This window comes from Otolemur garnettii, unplaced genomic scaffold (assembly GCF_000181295.1).
Source record: "Otolemur garnettii isolate 467f Iridium unplaced genomic scaffold, OtoGar3 scaffold00122, whole genome shotgun sequence".
In the NCBI taxonomy this organism is placed as follows: Eukaryota; Metazoa; Chordata; class Mammalia; order Primates; family Galagidae; genus Otolemur; species Otolemur garnettii.
This window is the reverse complement of record NW_003852517.1, coordinates 3,507,975-3,522,656: the sequence shown is the minus strand read 5'-3', so window position 1 is coordinate 3,522,656 and position 14,682 is coordinate 3,507,975. Positions and strand designations below refer to the sequence as shown.

Sequence of the window (14,682 nt, the reverse complement as noted above, 5' to 3'; positions counted from 1 at the left end):
AAGCTGTGATGCCACAGCACTCTACCCAGGGGGAAAGCTTGAGGCTCTGTCTCAAAAAAAAAAAAAAAGAATTCAAATTACAAAATAAAAGGCTTAAAACAGAATAACTGAAAATAGTGTTCTTAGGTACCATTAATGAGCATTGCTGACATTAATAAAGTGAGGGCAGAACAAGTGCATTTGTAAAGCAGCAGTGCACACTGAAGCCTTGCCAGGATGCTGGCCCCAGGGATACCGCCAATGCAGCCACCTCTCAGATAAAAACTTTTAATGAAGTCCTTTTATTTTTTTTTTGAGACTTTGCCATCCTTGGTAGAATGCCATGGCATCATAGCTCACAGCAACCTCAAAGTCTTGGGCTTAGGCGATTTTCTTGTCCCAGCCTCCCTAGTAGCTGGGACTATAGGTGCTCACCACAACATCCAGCTATTTTTAGAGACAGGGTAATGAAGTCCTTTTGACACTGTTCTTCACTAGATAAAATCTCTGCCTGTAGAGCCCACTTTTTCAAATTCTATTCTACCAGTAGGCAGTATTATATTGTGGTTCTACTTTACACAGTAGTAGATGTGATCATCCCTAGCAACTTTCTCCACTCTTCCTGAAGTTGTTAAAATTGTTTTTCGTATCATAGCAATTTCTGTTTTGGGGATATACTTGACTCTCCACCACCCTCAAATTTTTTGCAACAATGATGATACAACAATTTCATCCTTTTATAAATCATCCTGTCCCACTATAATCATAGAAATAAGGAGAAGACATAAAAGGACCATCCCAGACAGTGGGATCCCAGCATCTAAGGGATACAACAGGTGGACTTTTGGGACAAAGATGCAGCCCTGAAGTCCTGAAAACATACCTTGTTTGTTACATAACCAGCTGGACAAGGACTGACTGGATCGTGTAGGGAGCAGTACAAGAGTGACTCTGGCATGCCTGTGTAAACACAGAAAAGAAGCCTTGAAAGTATCAGCAACAACACTGTACCAGACAATGAGACAGTGAATAGCACACAATATGTACTGCTGAATAAAGCAACTCTAAAGACAGTAAAGAGTTGGTATCTGGTCTTGGAACTATAGGAGGCCTATCCATATGAATGAAAAGATTACTCTGAAACCTACTAATCTAAAAAAACCTAAATTTAAATGTTCACATCTAATCTTAGAATATGAGATACAATGACAGTATTTAGTGACATGCTGATCCCACTTGATTTGATTTAAAGAATTTACTATCAAGTATGCTTATTCTAAGCACCATCCAAGGGGAACTAGTTCATGGAAAGATGAAAATTGATATGGTCATAAGGTGATCTCATTAATAATATCATGAGTCCCTAATGACAGAATGATAGAGAAAGTGTAGAATACTGCAGAGGGATCTCATTCTTAGTAAATTTCATCGATTCAAGATGACAATTTCTTAAGTTCCTTAGTCAAAAAGATAAACATTTTAAAAAACAACAAAAAATGTTTAGTAAAACATATATGCCAGGGTCAAGTATATACCACATTTCCATAAGAAAAAGAAAAACAAGATTCCACTGAAAAAGAGAAAAATAAACAAGAATGCTAAAAATCTCTGCATTTATTCATCTTATTTCTCCAATTTTAATTATTATAATTATCTCTAGAAAGCTTATATTATTTTCCCTTAACTATATACTTGTATACTTTTAAGCTGTAGTATTAAAATTGGCCTCAGATCAAAAAGAATCGTATTACATAAATTCCTCTGCTGAAATACAAGGCCTTATGATAACCAAAAAATCATCATGCAGTAGCCCTCAGAAGTAGAGGAGTTAATGACCAACAGAAACAGAATTTTCATTCACATAAATGAGTCCTAGATATTGAGGAAAAAGTTCAGTAGAAAATGGTCTACAGAAGAACTGGTTCTCGGCTCTGCGCCTGTAGAACAGTGATTGCAGTGTCAGCCACATACACTGAGGCTGGCAGGTTTGAACTAGGCCTGGGCCAAATAAACAACAATGGCAACTGCAACAAAAAAAAATAGCCGGATGTTGTGGCAGGTACCTGTAGTCCCAGCTACTTGAGAGGCTGAGGCAAGAGAATTGCTTAAGCCCAAGAGTTGGAAGTTGCTGTGAGCTGTGATGCCACAGCACTCTACTGAGGGCGATAAAGTGAGACTCTGTTTCTAAAACAAAAAAAGAACTGGTTCTCTAGCTGTTACTGCTAAGCTATTCCTATAAATAAACGGACACATACATCTGCATATAAAATCCTACTTCTGGAACAAAAGATACTATCAACATATCAGAATATAGCTGTATATAAACTGTTCATCTTCCCTGTATGTTTGAGGCTTAAGCATAATGAGAATGTTTTGGATCTCACACCTCCAGGTCTTTGTGCATTCCCTGGAGTGTGTCTGCCCAGCACCTGGGTACTACCACCTGCTGTTTCTGCTTCTGACTGGCTAAAACTTGCTCTTCTTTGACTCAGCTAAGATGATCCCTCATCTTCTCCCTCAAGAATCCTTTCTTTATTTAACACCTTCCACATATACCTCAGAGCAGGTTTTTTTTTGTTTTTTTTATTTGACACACAGAGTCTCAAGCTGTTGCCCGGGTAGAGTGTCATGGCATCACAGCTCACAGCAACCTCAAACTCTTGGGCTTAAACAATTCTCTTGTCTCAGCCTCCCAAGTAGCTGGGACTATAGGCACCGCCACAACTAATAGCCCACCTGGCTATTTTGTTGTTGTAGTTGTCATTGTTGTTTGGCAGGCCCAGGCTGGATTCGAACCCACCAACTCTGGTGTATATGGCTGGCATTCTAGCCACTGAGCTACAGACACCAAGCTGCAGAGCAGGTTTTATGTTCCTGACTCTGGCCTATCATGATATATGTACATATCCCTAATCTCACAAAGCAATTCCTATATTCCTACTAAAATTACCCATTTCTCTTTACGTTAGCTGGACTCCAACTTCCATGAGAGCAGTAACTGTTTCCTATTCAACTATGTATCCCCAATGTCAGGTTCTTAGATGTTAAAAAAATGCTCATTAAAATAATGAACAAATAAATGTACGAATGAAAGTTGATCTTTCAGGCTTGGCGCCTGTGGCTCAAGTGGCTAAAGCGCCAGCCACATACACCTAAGGTAGCAGGTTCGAATCCAGCCCTGGCCCACCAAACAACAATGACAGCTGCAACCAAAAAATAGCTGGGCATTGTGGCGGGTGCCTGTGGTCCCAGCTACTTGGGACTAAGTAGCTAAGGCAGGAGGCTAAGGCAGGAGACTCGCGTGAGCCCAGGAGTTGGAGGTTGCTGTGAGCTGTGATGCCAAAGCACTCTACCCAGGGGGACAGCTTGAGTCTCTGTCTCAAAAAAAAAAAAGAAAGTTGATCTTTTAGTCAACAGCACCTCTGAGCTTCAGATTAACACATCACAAAGCATATACAAATACTTAATCAATTTTTACCTATAAACTTTCCAACTCCTTCTTTATATTCTGCCAAGACTTCATGATGTTCTGCCCTATAAACAAAATAAAAAAATATATAACAAAATAATGAATTATTCTACAGATAACTCCATACAACAACTGGAGCCCTTCTCCTCGCCCAAATAAACTATGTGATAGTAAATGCAATCTTGAATAACAAGTACACTATTATCTAAAAGTAACAAGGTGAGGTTCATTAACCACAATAAAAGTCTTCAATTTAAAAGTGGTTCTGTGAGAAGATAAACTGGCAGAGATCAGCTGCTTGGATTTTCTTTTTCCTCTTACCACTTTAAAATCACTATTATTTAACACAATACTGCAGACTTATTTAGCCATATAGCAGCCTGTTCAATTACATATAAGGTCAGTATGTACACTGCATAAAATGATCTAACTTCATTAGTTATGCTTCCATAAAGGAGTATTAGCAAGTACATGTGCAGACGCAGAAAAAATTTTGAGACTGGTGCATGATAGCCCCAGAACTCCAAGTTTAGCTCTCACAGAGGATTCCCTGCCCTGTCAATCTTGGGTACAGTGGCAATGAGACCAGCCTGGGACTGCACATTTGGAGGAAAAGTAAAGCACCTCTAATAGATAGGTCTCGCCATGGCTTCCAGATTATAGCCAGAGGATGTATCACATCTGATGTTTTTCTTCTGATTTCATTCTGAAAATCTACAAATTATACATATGAGCAAAAGAAATCTTTCTCTTTGTTGTACCCAAGTAACATAACTAAGCTGCTGCTGGAGTCGATACTTGAATGACAGGTTCTAACACTTACAGTGATGACAGTGTAAGCTGAGCCATGGCAGGAAGCGCGTGAATATTATGCAGCGTTTGATGGGTGAGGTGTGGGGCAGAGCCAGTCTTGGTGTACAGAAGGCAACCTGGAATGTCGATGGTGTGGTTGCCCGTTTTGCCCAGGTTTTTTATTTTACCCAGGCGACAGCCATTAACTACCTTAGTAAGATTCAGCTTCATCCTAAGGGATTCCTCTCGGTCCTGACAAGAAAAGGACATTAAGTTTAGAAGGAGCTTCACAACATCTAAAGGTTAAGCATTTTGCAAAGAAAGCAACCTACAGAAAAATAAATGAAAGCACGTTCATTACTACTTCCAGTCCACAACTGTCTAAGATGTCAAGAAGAGGAGAATGGGAAGACACAGAGAAAATCAGATACCTCCTCCAAGGTTCCAGTTGATGACATCAACTACTTTTAAGTTGAATGGAATTTTTGTCTGAGCTGATGAAAACCAAACAAATCAGAGGACAGAAGTATGAAGACTAATCATGAAAAGGACACCAGGAAGCCTAGGCTTACTCTCAGTCTTGAAAAGATATATACAGAACAGTCACACTGCTCAGGCCATACTGATTAATTTTTTCCTTCTCTAATTTAAGAGAATACAGTTAATTCATACAATTGCAATATAGCAATTTTCCCCAACAATGTTGTTAAGACAAGTGAAGAAAACAGTTTCAAAATAGCATTTTGGTGGAAGAATACACAATAAAAGATGAACAGAGATCATCTCTGAGGTAGGATTATTTTCCAATTTGTTCTTACGTGGCATCCAGATGGTTGAGAAACTATGTAATATACATGAGATCTATAAGCAATTTGTCATTACTTCTATAATTGAGAAAGACAAATATTTGTGTAAAGAAAAAATAAAGATATAGGTACCTTCCAATTTCGATCGATAACAACAAAGAAACAAATCAGAAAACATCAATTATTTGTTGGATGCTCTTAAATAATTTAGTATTCAGTGAAACAAAATACTGAGTTCCACTTTCAAAATGCACCACAGAACTTAATAAGTATGCATGGCAGATCATTTGCAAAATGTCACCAGACATACCAACATTTTATTAACACAAAAATACTTCATTACATCTCTACAGCAAGTACCATTCCTCTGGAATTCTTGAGCCAGGCCCAGTTTTATTAGTTGACAAATTATTCCAGCTATCTAACAGACTCCAGCCTTAGAGTCTGCTTTTAAGCAGTATACTACACCATTCTCTGAAAGTCAACCATTTATTAAGATGCTGCCAAACAAATAAGGCTTATCTATCATTAGTTAAAAATATTCAGACATGCAAAAATTGCTTTTCTGGGAGACATGAATTCTTTTTATTTTTGAGACAAAATCTCACTCTTTTGCCCTGGGTAGACTGCCATAGTATCACAGTTCACAGCAACCTCAGACCCTTGCAGAGATCCTCTTGCCTCAGTTTTTCTATTTTTTTAGTAGAGACAGGGTCTCGGTCTTGCTCAGGCTGGTCTCCAATCCTGAGCTCAAGCAATCTACCACCACAGCCTCCCACATTGCTAGGATTACAGGCGTGAGTCACCAAGCCCAAACAACATAAATTCTTATATTTAAATAAAATCACCAGTATAGTTGTTAGATAAGAATAACTACTTTCTATATGGTCTGATAAGAGATTTCATGTTAAACATGAATTATTAATATGTAAACTAATATAACTGTTAGAGGAAAGCCTGGTCAATTTTCTATGACTATAACATTATTTCAAATTATCACAAGGATAGAAACATAAAAACGAAAGTTATTAGAACCCACAGAAATGGAGACTGTTAAAGGAAAAAAGTTGTATTATATTTTAACAAAAATAGTATAAAAGCTATTTGATTCATGGTTGTCACACATTAAAACTGCCAAAAGAAGAAAGTTTATTTTTAAAAAAATTAGAAAAACACAATTACAGGCTAACAAAAATATAATCTAGAAAACATAAAAGAAGAATCATATTCCTTACTTATTTATCAGATATAGTGATCTCAAGTGATAAAAATATTTTTTATATTTTAATCCAACAGACCTCTTAAGCAAGATTAAAGACAGTATTTTGCAATCTGAGTGGTTCTGGAGAATTGTGGCAGGGCCAGTGAAGCACAAAAATAAGAAATGAACTTCGAAGCTAATGCATCAACACCTGTTATTCTGACTGAATACTAAAATCAACCAATATGGAACACTATATTTTTGATATATAAATAAAAACTTAATGAAAATACAATGGACCAAGACTTTTAAAACTGAAATAACTTAAACAATTCCTACCCTCACACAGATGAGACTAGAGGAAATTGTATTGTCTGGAGCTACCCCAGAAAGAGCTGGAGACATGAACTTGCTGGCACCTCTCCTTATTCCAAAAATTCTGTCTTGTCCAAGCTGTGTAAGGAAAGTAATTATATGTGAAATGCCCCCCCACTTCTGAACATACTATAGAAAGTCCTAGAAAAGTACACATATGAGCTGTATTATTTATTTATTTATTTATTTATTTTTTGAAATAGAGTCTCACTTTATTGCCCTCAGTACAGTGCTGTGGCATCACAGCTCACAGCAACCTCCAACTCCTGGGCTTAGGTGATTCTCTTGCCTCAGCCTCCTGAGTAGCTGGGACTACAGGCACCCGCCACAATGCCTGGCTATTTTTTTGTTTGCATTTGGCCAGGGCGGGGTTCAAACCAGCCACCCTGGGTACATGAGGCCAGCACCCTACCCACTGAGCTACAGGTGCTGCCAGAGCTGTATTTTTTTAAATTAAATTCATATCGAGGTAAGCAGACCACAGATGATCTAATTCATATCCCCATAGGAGAAAAACTCAATTCAAGTTGGAGCGAGAGGAGGCAGAGGTGTGGGAGTTTGGGTAGTGAGCACAATGTAGGGGTTTATGACACACTTTTTGAATGTGAGACATAATTACAAGAGGGTATCTACCTAACAAATGCCAATATTGTGACCTGGTTGTTGGTACTCTCACATTAACTAGAAACAAAAAATAATAATAATAAAATAAGGTAGGCAGAGCCTTCATATAGTAAAACTAATACTTTTGAAGATGAAGTTTAGGATTCTAGAATGTTACCAACACTTATTATCTCTCCCCACCAAACCTCTGCTCTCATTTCTGCAGTGTATTCATACATGACATCCATGACTGACGGAGCTTCTGATAAACAAGAGATAATCTGCTTTTCCATGCTGAGTTGCCTCAGTTCCAGGTAAAAAACGACAAACTCAATGCTTACTAAAGCTGTACTTAACATCCCAGTATGTGTGATTGCCATTAGACCTTAGAAATGCTGAATGTGGTTTCCAGAGTTCCACCATTACAATCAGAGACCGAATCTGAGGCTCAGCAAGATTAATTAGAGGCTTGGTCTAGAACCCAGGCCTCATGCAAGAAGGCCTATGTTCTTTTTATATTATGCCTTTTAAAAGAGAGTAAATCTAACATGCCATAAGATGCATTCTGACATTTTTTTTCTTATTTTTAGAATAACCTACAGCAACCATGGCCACTCAAAGCAAGAGAAAAAGTTTCAAAATTATATATGAAATCTGTGAAATATCCCCCCCCCACACACACACCCTGAACACACTGTGTAAAGTCATAGGAAAAGTAACTCCCGGCTAGTTGCAGCGGCTCATACCTATAATCCTAGCATTCTGGGAGGCTGAGGCAGAAGGATTACTTGAGGTTAGGAGCTTAAGACCAGCCTGAGCAAAAGTGAAATATCCTCCCTACCCGCCTCTCATCTCTACCAAAAATAGAAAAAATAGGCTGGGCATGGTGGTACATGCCTATAGCTATAGATACTCCAGAGGTTAAGGCAGGAAGGTTGCTTGAGCCCAGGAGTTTACTGCACACTAGCCAGGACAACAGAACAAGACTCTATCTCCAAAAAAAAAAAAGGAATTCTCAAGCCCTCTGACCTATGCCAACAGAATGACATACATGTATAGCCACTGCTATTCCCTCAAAGGGCTGCTAGGCTGTAGCCTGGCAAGCTCTGAGCCTGATCTTGTACATACACACAGCAAAAATCCATCACTCTGGTTCTCTGGTTCAGGCTCAAACCAACTCACCTCTGACACTAAGCAACAAAATCAAACTGCATAATTATTATTCAAAAAAAGGAAAGTAGACCAATCAGTGCATTTTTGCCCTGCAGAATGCCATGCAGGAACCCAAATATGCTGCATACTCATAAAATCAGAATAGAAATAAGTCATATTATTTCTTGCACATAAAGTCAACTAAAGGAAAAGCACTGGTACTCTTAATACTATAGTCCCCATTCACAGTTTTGCTTTCTGTGGTTTCAGTTACCTGATGTCATTCAAGGTCCAAAAATATTAAATGGAAAAATCCAAAAACAACTTATAAGCTTGAAATTGCATGCCCTTCTCAGTAGCATGATAGAATAAAAGCTGTCCTATTCCATCCCCCCAGATATGGGTCATCCCTTTGTCCAGTGTATCCACACTGTACGTCCTCTCTGCCCATTAGTCACATAGGAGTTGTCTCCATCAACTGTCAATACAGATCAATAGTCTCCAAAATATCAACTGATTTTATTTGCCTTTATCATCTTCCTTTCCCCTTTCACTTGCTGTGGGTCTCATCTATTATTTTTGGTGTTGCACTTCTTTAAATATCCAAAAATTTACACTTCACTTCTACAGATGGAGTTCCTAGAAAAATCTTAAGGAAAAACCATTAGACTATAAGGACAAATGATAATCTGTCAGTGAATGTGTACCTTTATGAGGACTAACAAAGATTCCCTGCCCTCCTGGCAACACTGCACCTGTCCTAACTCCTGTAGTACCACCTTCAACCCCCACCTCTCATCTATCAGGAAAGGAAGAATTTTTTGATATTTCTTAGATGGATTCTCTACATACACTAAAGGAAATGTCCAAATTTCCTAAGGGAAAAGAGCAAGTTTGAGTGATCACATTTTTTGTGTGTGAAAAGAAAACTATATTTGTAAGTACGTATCTACATCTCTACCCCCACCCTCCCACCCAACATTCACACTCTATCTATAAAGCTTATCTAAGCATAGAAAAAAGTCTGAAGGAATTCTAAACAATATGGTACACTGTGCTGATTCACAAATGACACAGAAATACTAAAATCCTAAAAAACAGTAACAGAAGAAGACTTTTCAAAGGGTAGAGTTATTATGAAATCCTTACTCTATATGGTAGGTGGAGAGAGACACTGAATAATGTTAAACTTAAAGTATGTATGTTAAAAGTCCAGAAGTAACCATTAAAAGATGAATGTATAATTTCTAAACCTATTGGAGAGGGATGGAGGAAGATAAGTAAAACTTGATTAATCCAATAAAAGGGAAAAATGAGGAAAACAAACCAAAAAGTACATCAAAAATAGAAAATATGGGCTTGGCATGGTGGCTCATGACTATAATCCTAGCTAGCACTCTGGGAGGCCGAGGCAGGAGGATTGCTTTAGCTCAAGAATTCAAAACCAATCTAAGCAAATGCTAGACTCTGTCTCTATTAAAGATAGAAAAGTTAGCTGAGCATTGTGGGAGACACCTGTAGTTTGGGCTATTTGGGAGGCTGAGACAGGAGGATAGCTTGAACCCAGGAGTTTGAAGTTGCTGTGAGCTGTGAGGTAGGCTGACACCATGGCATTCTAGCTTGGGAAACAGAGTGAAACACTGCCTCAAAAAAAAAAAAAAAAATTGTACTCTAATAGGCTAGTAGTAGTTTATTAGAAGTTCCATCTTGTCCACGAACACAGGCAATGTTTACATATTAGCTGTAATATTAAGATATAACTTTATAACCACTTTCCACTTTGCTACCTTGTTCTTGTTGTTCTTTACCCTTTCTCTTTCCTCTGCTTCATCCTCCCCGCTTCCACAACCTTTCTCCACACTCATACAAGTATTTAAACATACTGAATATAAGAGGGGGTGCTTGGTGCCATGGTTTGCTTTTACAAAAATGGAAACATATTATAACTATATACACTTCTCTGCAATTTGCCTTTCTCTCAGGAATACACAATTAGTATTTTTAATAAAGAAGAAACATAGAACTAATTTATCCTTTTAAAAGAACTACTCTATGATACTACATAGTGTGTACTAACACAGCCTATTCAACCATCCCCTTTATGATGGACACTTAAGTTACAGAGGTGGTTCTACAACAGTCTGAGGATACGGCTTTCCTGACCTCACTTTCAAATTCAAGTCAACTTTGGAATACATAGCCTGTCAGAATGCTTTACATACATTGATATTTCATCATTACAATACCCCCAATGATTTAGATATTATCCTCCCCCCATTTTGCCAATGAGAAAATTTAGTTTTCTCAAGAGTTATTAAACAAGTTGCCTATACTCATACAGCTATAAAGTAGCTGGGCCCAAAGCTCCCGCTATAAATCTCTAGTTTACTTTACAAGCCCATACAGTCTCCCTGAGTGGATTCTCCCTGGAAACATCTAGGCTCAGCCAATAAAGTTAGATTTATCTTCGCTGAATGGGCCATCTTGGGGCCCCAGACCTCGCTAAGCACTTAGATCAGGGATGGGAGACCGTCCCACCTTCCCAAGTATTCTGGGCAGTTCTGAAAAAACTCTTCCTGAGAATTTAACCTTTGAGTAGAGGCCAGCCGAAAGGGGACCCTTAACTTTCAGAGATGTCAGCTACGCTCACACGATTTGGGAAAATCTGAACTTAACAGAGCCTAAGATCCACCAGAAACCAGAAAAAGGAAAGAGAAACAAGGTAGGAAAACAGTGTTACTGCAACACGACCAGGAAGCGTCTGGGCGCGACGCAACTCATCCACCCCCGGCAGCTCCCACACCAGGTGGAAGGGGGTACTTACCTGCAAACTGCCCAACTCTTTGGCCCTTCAAACAGCTCAAACTCCTCACAGTTCACTACCACGTGTCCGGCTTGCGGAATTCTTGATCCCCTAAACCACCGCCTCCACTGCAGAGCCAATAAGGGAGCACTTGCGTCATCACCGGGCGCCAAAAACAGTCTAGGGCGAGATCAAAGCCAACCCCGGCGACCGCGAGGCACCGGAGCGCCGCCGTGGCCATAGTAACTGAGCCAACGCGATCTGCCCACGCAACGCCTGCTGGGAGTGGTGGTCCGACTGCGTCGTACACGTGCTTTCTTTGCGGGCAGAGAGACTACAACTCCCAGAGTGATCCGGGAACAGCCCGGGAAGAAGAGTGGTTGTTGCAGCGTTGTTCGAAGTCTGGGCCTGAACCTGGAAAATGCCGCTGGCGACCCAGGAAAGGTCCTCCTCAAAAAAGAGGATGGGACTGAATCGCTGGAAACAGCTCACGAGAAAGCCGAATCCCAAGGTGATCCCGATCGGGAGCTTTGAGGGGCGGGGACCTACCCTAGACACTGCCCAGTCCGGAAGCCTGCCGCGGCACCTGCTGTGTTCCCTCCCTTTCCCTCAGAGCAGCGTCCTTACCTGACATGCCCCTCCCTTGACTGCCTCCGGGCCAGCATCGCCCTGAGTGAAGTGGTTCTCGGAGCTTTGGGGTCTGGGCACCTTATGGCTTTTGTGGGCAGCATCGTGGAAGAACTATTTCCATCCATAGCTTTTCTCAAACAGGAAAAGTCTGCTAAGGCCCATCAGGGTGAAGGGAATTTAAGAACACGCATCCCCCAACCGCAATTTTCTGAAGACTTACCACACATTTCTCCTCTTCTCTTCTCTTTTTTGTTTAGCAAATCTTGAGGAACGGATCTTTATTGAACGCCAGAGGTCTTCACATTAAATGCTTTACCTATGTTTATGCCCATCCAGTTTTACACAAAGTATCTAAAAAGAACTCGGGTGCAAGTGAATGTTAAATATAGTAATACTTGATTCACATGGGAATTTCTAAATTTAACTAACATTCAAAAACTAGATCCATCTTCATATTTGTTACCCCTTTTGATGCATTGCAACTGAAGACAAGAAAAAAACAGATAACCCCATTTTAAAGTTGAAACATATGTAAGTGACATGTGCAAAGTCACAGTCACACGGTGTGTGCTTTCCACAAGCTACCTTTTTAACAGTCCAAAAAAAAAAAAATTGCTTTAAATGTGAGATTACCAAAATGGAGAAGTTTCTCAGCTTTCAGCTTCAAAGCAATTTCACCAGCTGTTTCCCTCTTACACTTTTCTAGAAAGTATTCTGTAGATGTGTGGCCTTTGTGAAGGCTTCAGGCAATTGTTCTTGCAGTTTATTCTGAATTTACCAACTAAATGCAGTGGACATATCGCACCTGGTAAATATTTTGCCCCCAATATTGGAGAGTGCAGACTAGAGCATTAGAGAGACTTGGAAACTGAGGCTGTTCCTGTTGCAATGCATCAGTTTCATAACAGATTGGATCCTAAATGGGTTAAGGATATAGACTTGATGATGAAAGGTAAAAATCTGGGACAATTTCTTAGGACTCCAGAAGGAGGAATTTTTGCTGCTTGTGTTCATTGTTACTGCCTAAAGGGAAAAAAAGATAAAAACACCGAGCTCCTTGAAGTTCAGTTGTGTTTTAATAGGATGAGCTCTTTCTTTGTTGCAGTGACAAAATTATTCAGCAGGACAGCTGCATTAATTAGTTATCTGTAAGGTGCTTGAATGTGAAATGTTATTATACTTTTCCCACCTCTGTGCTTAGTATGCTAGGTTAGATACTTATTTTTAAAACCCACCTGATTTTTAGTGAAGCAAATACCTCTATTTGTTAAGTGAATATTAGAGAAACTTCTGCTAGCTTCTCTAATATTACCGGGAGTAAAGAAAGGAGATGTCTTAATGATCTGATGTCTAATTTCAGATTAATGTCTGACTGATTTGGGTGGAAATTTGTTTTCAACCTCATTTTCTGCTTTGTAAAACACAAGTCAGATTGATTAATGCTCCCCCCAGGTTTTTTTTTTTTTATATTGGGGAGTCATTGAGTGTGCAAGAAACCAGATTACACTGATTGCATTTGTTATGTAAAGTCCCTCTTGGCAATCGTGTCTTGCCCCCAAAAGGTGTGGCACACAACAAGACCCCAATCTGCCCCCCCTCCCAGGTTTTTACAGTATCCTTGATCCAGGTAAGATAAGAAAGCCTCTTGCTATAGGTTCTCTGGAAGAGTAAAGGGAGGAACATACCCTTCTCCATGCAGAAGATTACTTAGATAATCTGGCTAATCAGTGCTTGTTTGGCTAATTAACCAGGGTTTTTATATCTTGGCTCTTAACTGTGGGGAGCTTTAAATGATGTTTGGGCCCTATTCTAGACCAATTAAATCAGAATCTCAAGATGGTCCCAGGCAAGAAATATAAAGTCAGGCTATGTCCCAGAAAAGGCTTCATATTGTATTATAGTTAATTATTATGTCAATTATTGCTAATCAGTGCTGAACTTTCCAACTTTTCCACATGCTTAGTTAGGATAGATTAAAATGGCAAAGATGATAAAGCTGTATATTAACATTCTGTGTGTATTTTTCACACAGGCTCCTTTTGATCCTGACAATGTAGAACCCTGGATTAAGGTAAGGATATTTTGAAATTAAAACAGAGTTTGTAGTCCAGTAGGGGATAAAGAACTTACATAAAGCTGATGGGAGAATTAAAGATCTAATGAGAGATGCTAATCTAGTTGGAGTCAGGGATGGCCTCCTGGCTACTGCAGAAGGCCTCACCTATAAGACAACTAAAATGGATCTACTGTCATGGAAGCTGACCTCTGAGAAGACCACTCCTCAATATCTAGGAAGTCTAGCTTGAAGGTCAGTATTGAGATTCCCAGTGCCAAGGCCCAGTAGGGCTTTTTGGCACTGATAGTTACTATCTGGATCTGTTCCAGAAGGGAAGATTTAACTAAAACCAAACTAAAAACTAAAATTCTGCTGACTTTTTCTCTACCATTTTCCTCTTTTATATAGTTTTCAGCCATCTTGATGTAGATTTTTATCATTTCTTTTATCACTCCTCTAAAATATCGATTCTCAACCTGTGGGTCATGACAGGAACTGTATTAAAGGGCCATGGTGGTAGGAAGGTTGAGAACTGCTGCTCTAAAACTTCTGCAGTAGCTCTTTCTCTATTATCCCCTCAAATCTCTCATCTTGAAAGAAAAAATCATTAAGTCCTTATTTGGCTCAGAAGTCCATGCTGATTGTACACATGACCTATGGAACCAAATACAAAACAGTGAACTTTTAAGAACAGAAACTTTGGCTCGGCGCCTATAGCTCAACTGGCTAAGGCGCCAGCCACGTACACCTGGGGTGACGGGTTCGAATCCCCAGCCCGGACCCGCCAAACAACAATGACGGCTGCAACCAAAAAAA

At 39.5% G+C, this 14,682-nt stretch overlaps 2 protein-coding genes across 2 annotated transcripts in view; one reads left to right on the top strand and one right to left on the bottom strand.

The window, feature by feature from the left end:
• The window catches only part of QTRT2 (queuine tRNA-ribosyltransferase accessory subunit 2), a 28,419-nt gene extending 17,197 nt beyond the window's left edge, over nt 1–11,222 (bottom strand). Inside the window, exons 1-4 of the mRNA XM_003797731.3 lie at nt 11,202–11,222; nt 4,272–4,492; nt 3,458–3,513; nt 863–939 (exon numbers count right to left, since the gene is read on the bottom strand). Of these exons, the coding sequence (XP_003797779.2) occupies nt 863–939; nt 3,458–3,513; nt 4,272–4,471 (333 nt within the window). The 5' untranslated portion in view covers nt 4,472–4,492; nt 11,202–11,222. The remainder of the gene's footprint in view (nt 1–862; nt 940–3,457; nt 3,514–4,271; nt 4,493–11,201) is intronic.
• A 307-nt stretch (nt 11,223–11,529) lies between these two features.
• CCDC191 (coiled-coil domain containing 191) overlaps nt 11,530–14,682 on the top strand; it is an 86,493-nt gene continuing 83,340 nt past the window's right edge. The window contains exons 1-2 of the mRNA XM_023517822.1: nt 11,530–11,691; nt 13,843–13,881. Coding sequence (XP_023373590.1) covers nt 11,602–11,691; nt 13,843–13,881 — 129 coding nt within the window. The 5' untranslated portion in view covers nt 11,530–11,601. The remainder of the gene's footprint in view (nt 11,692–13,842; nt 13,882–14,682) is intronic.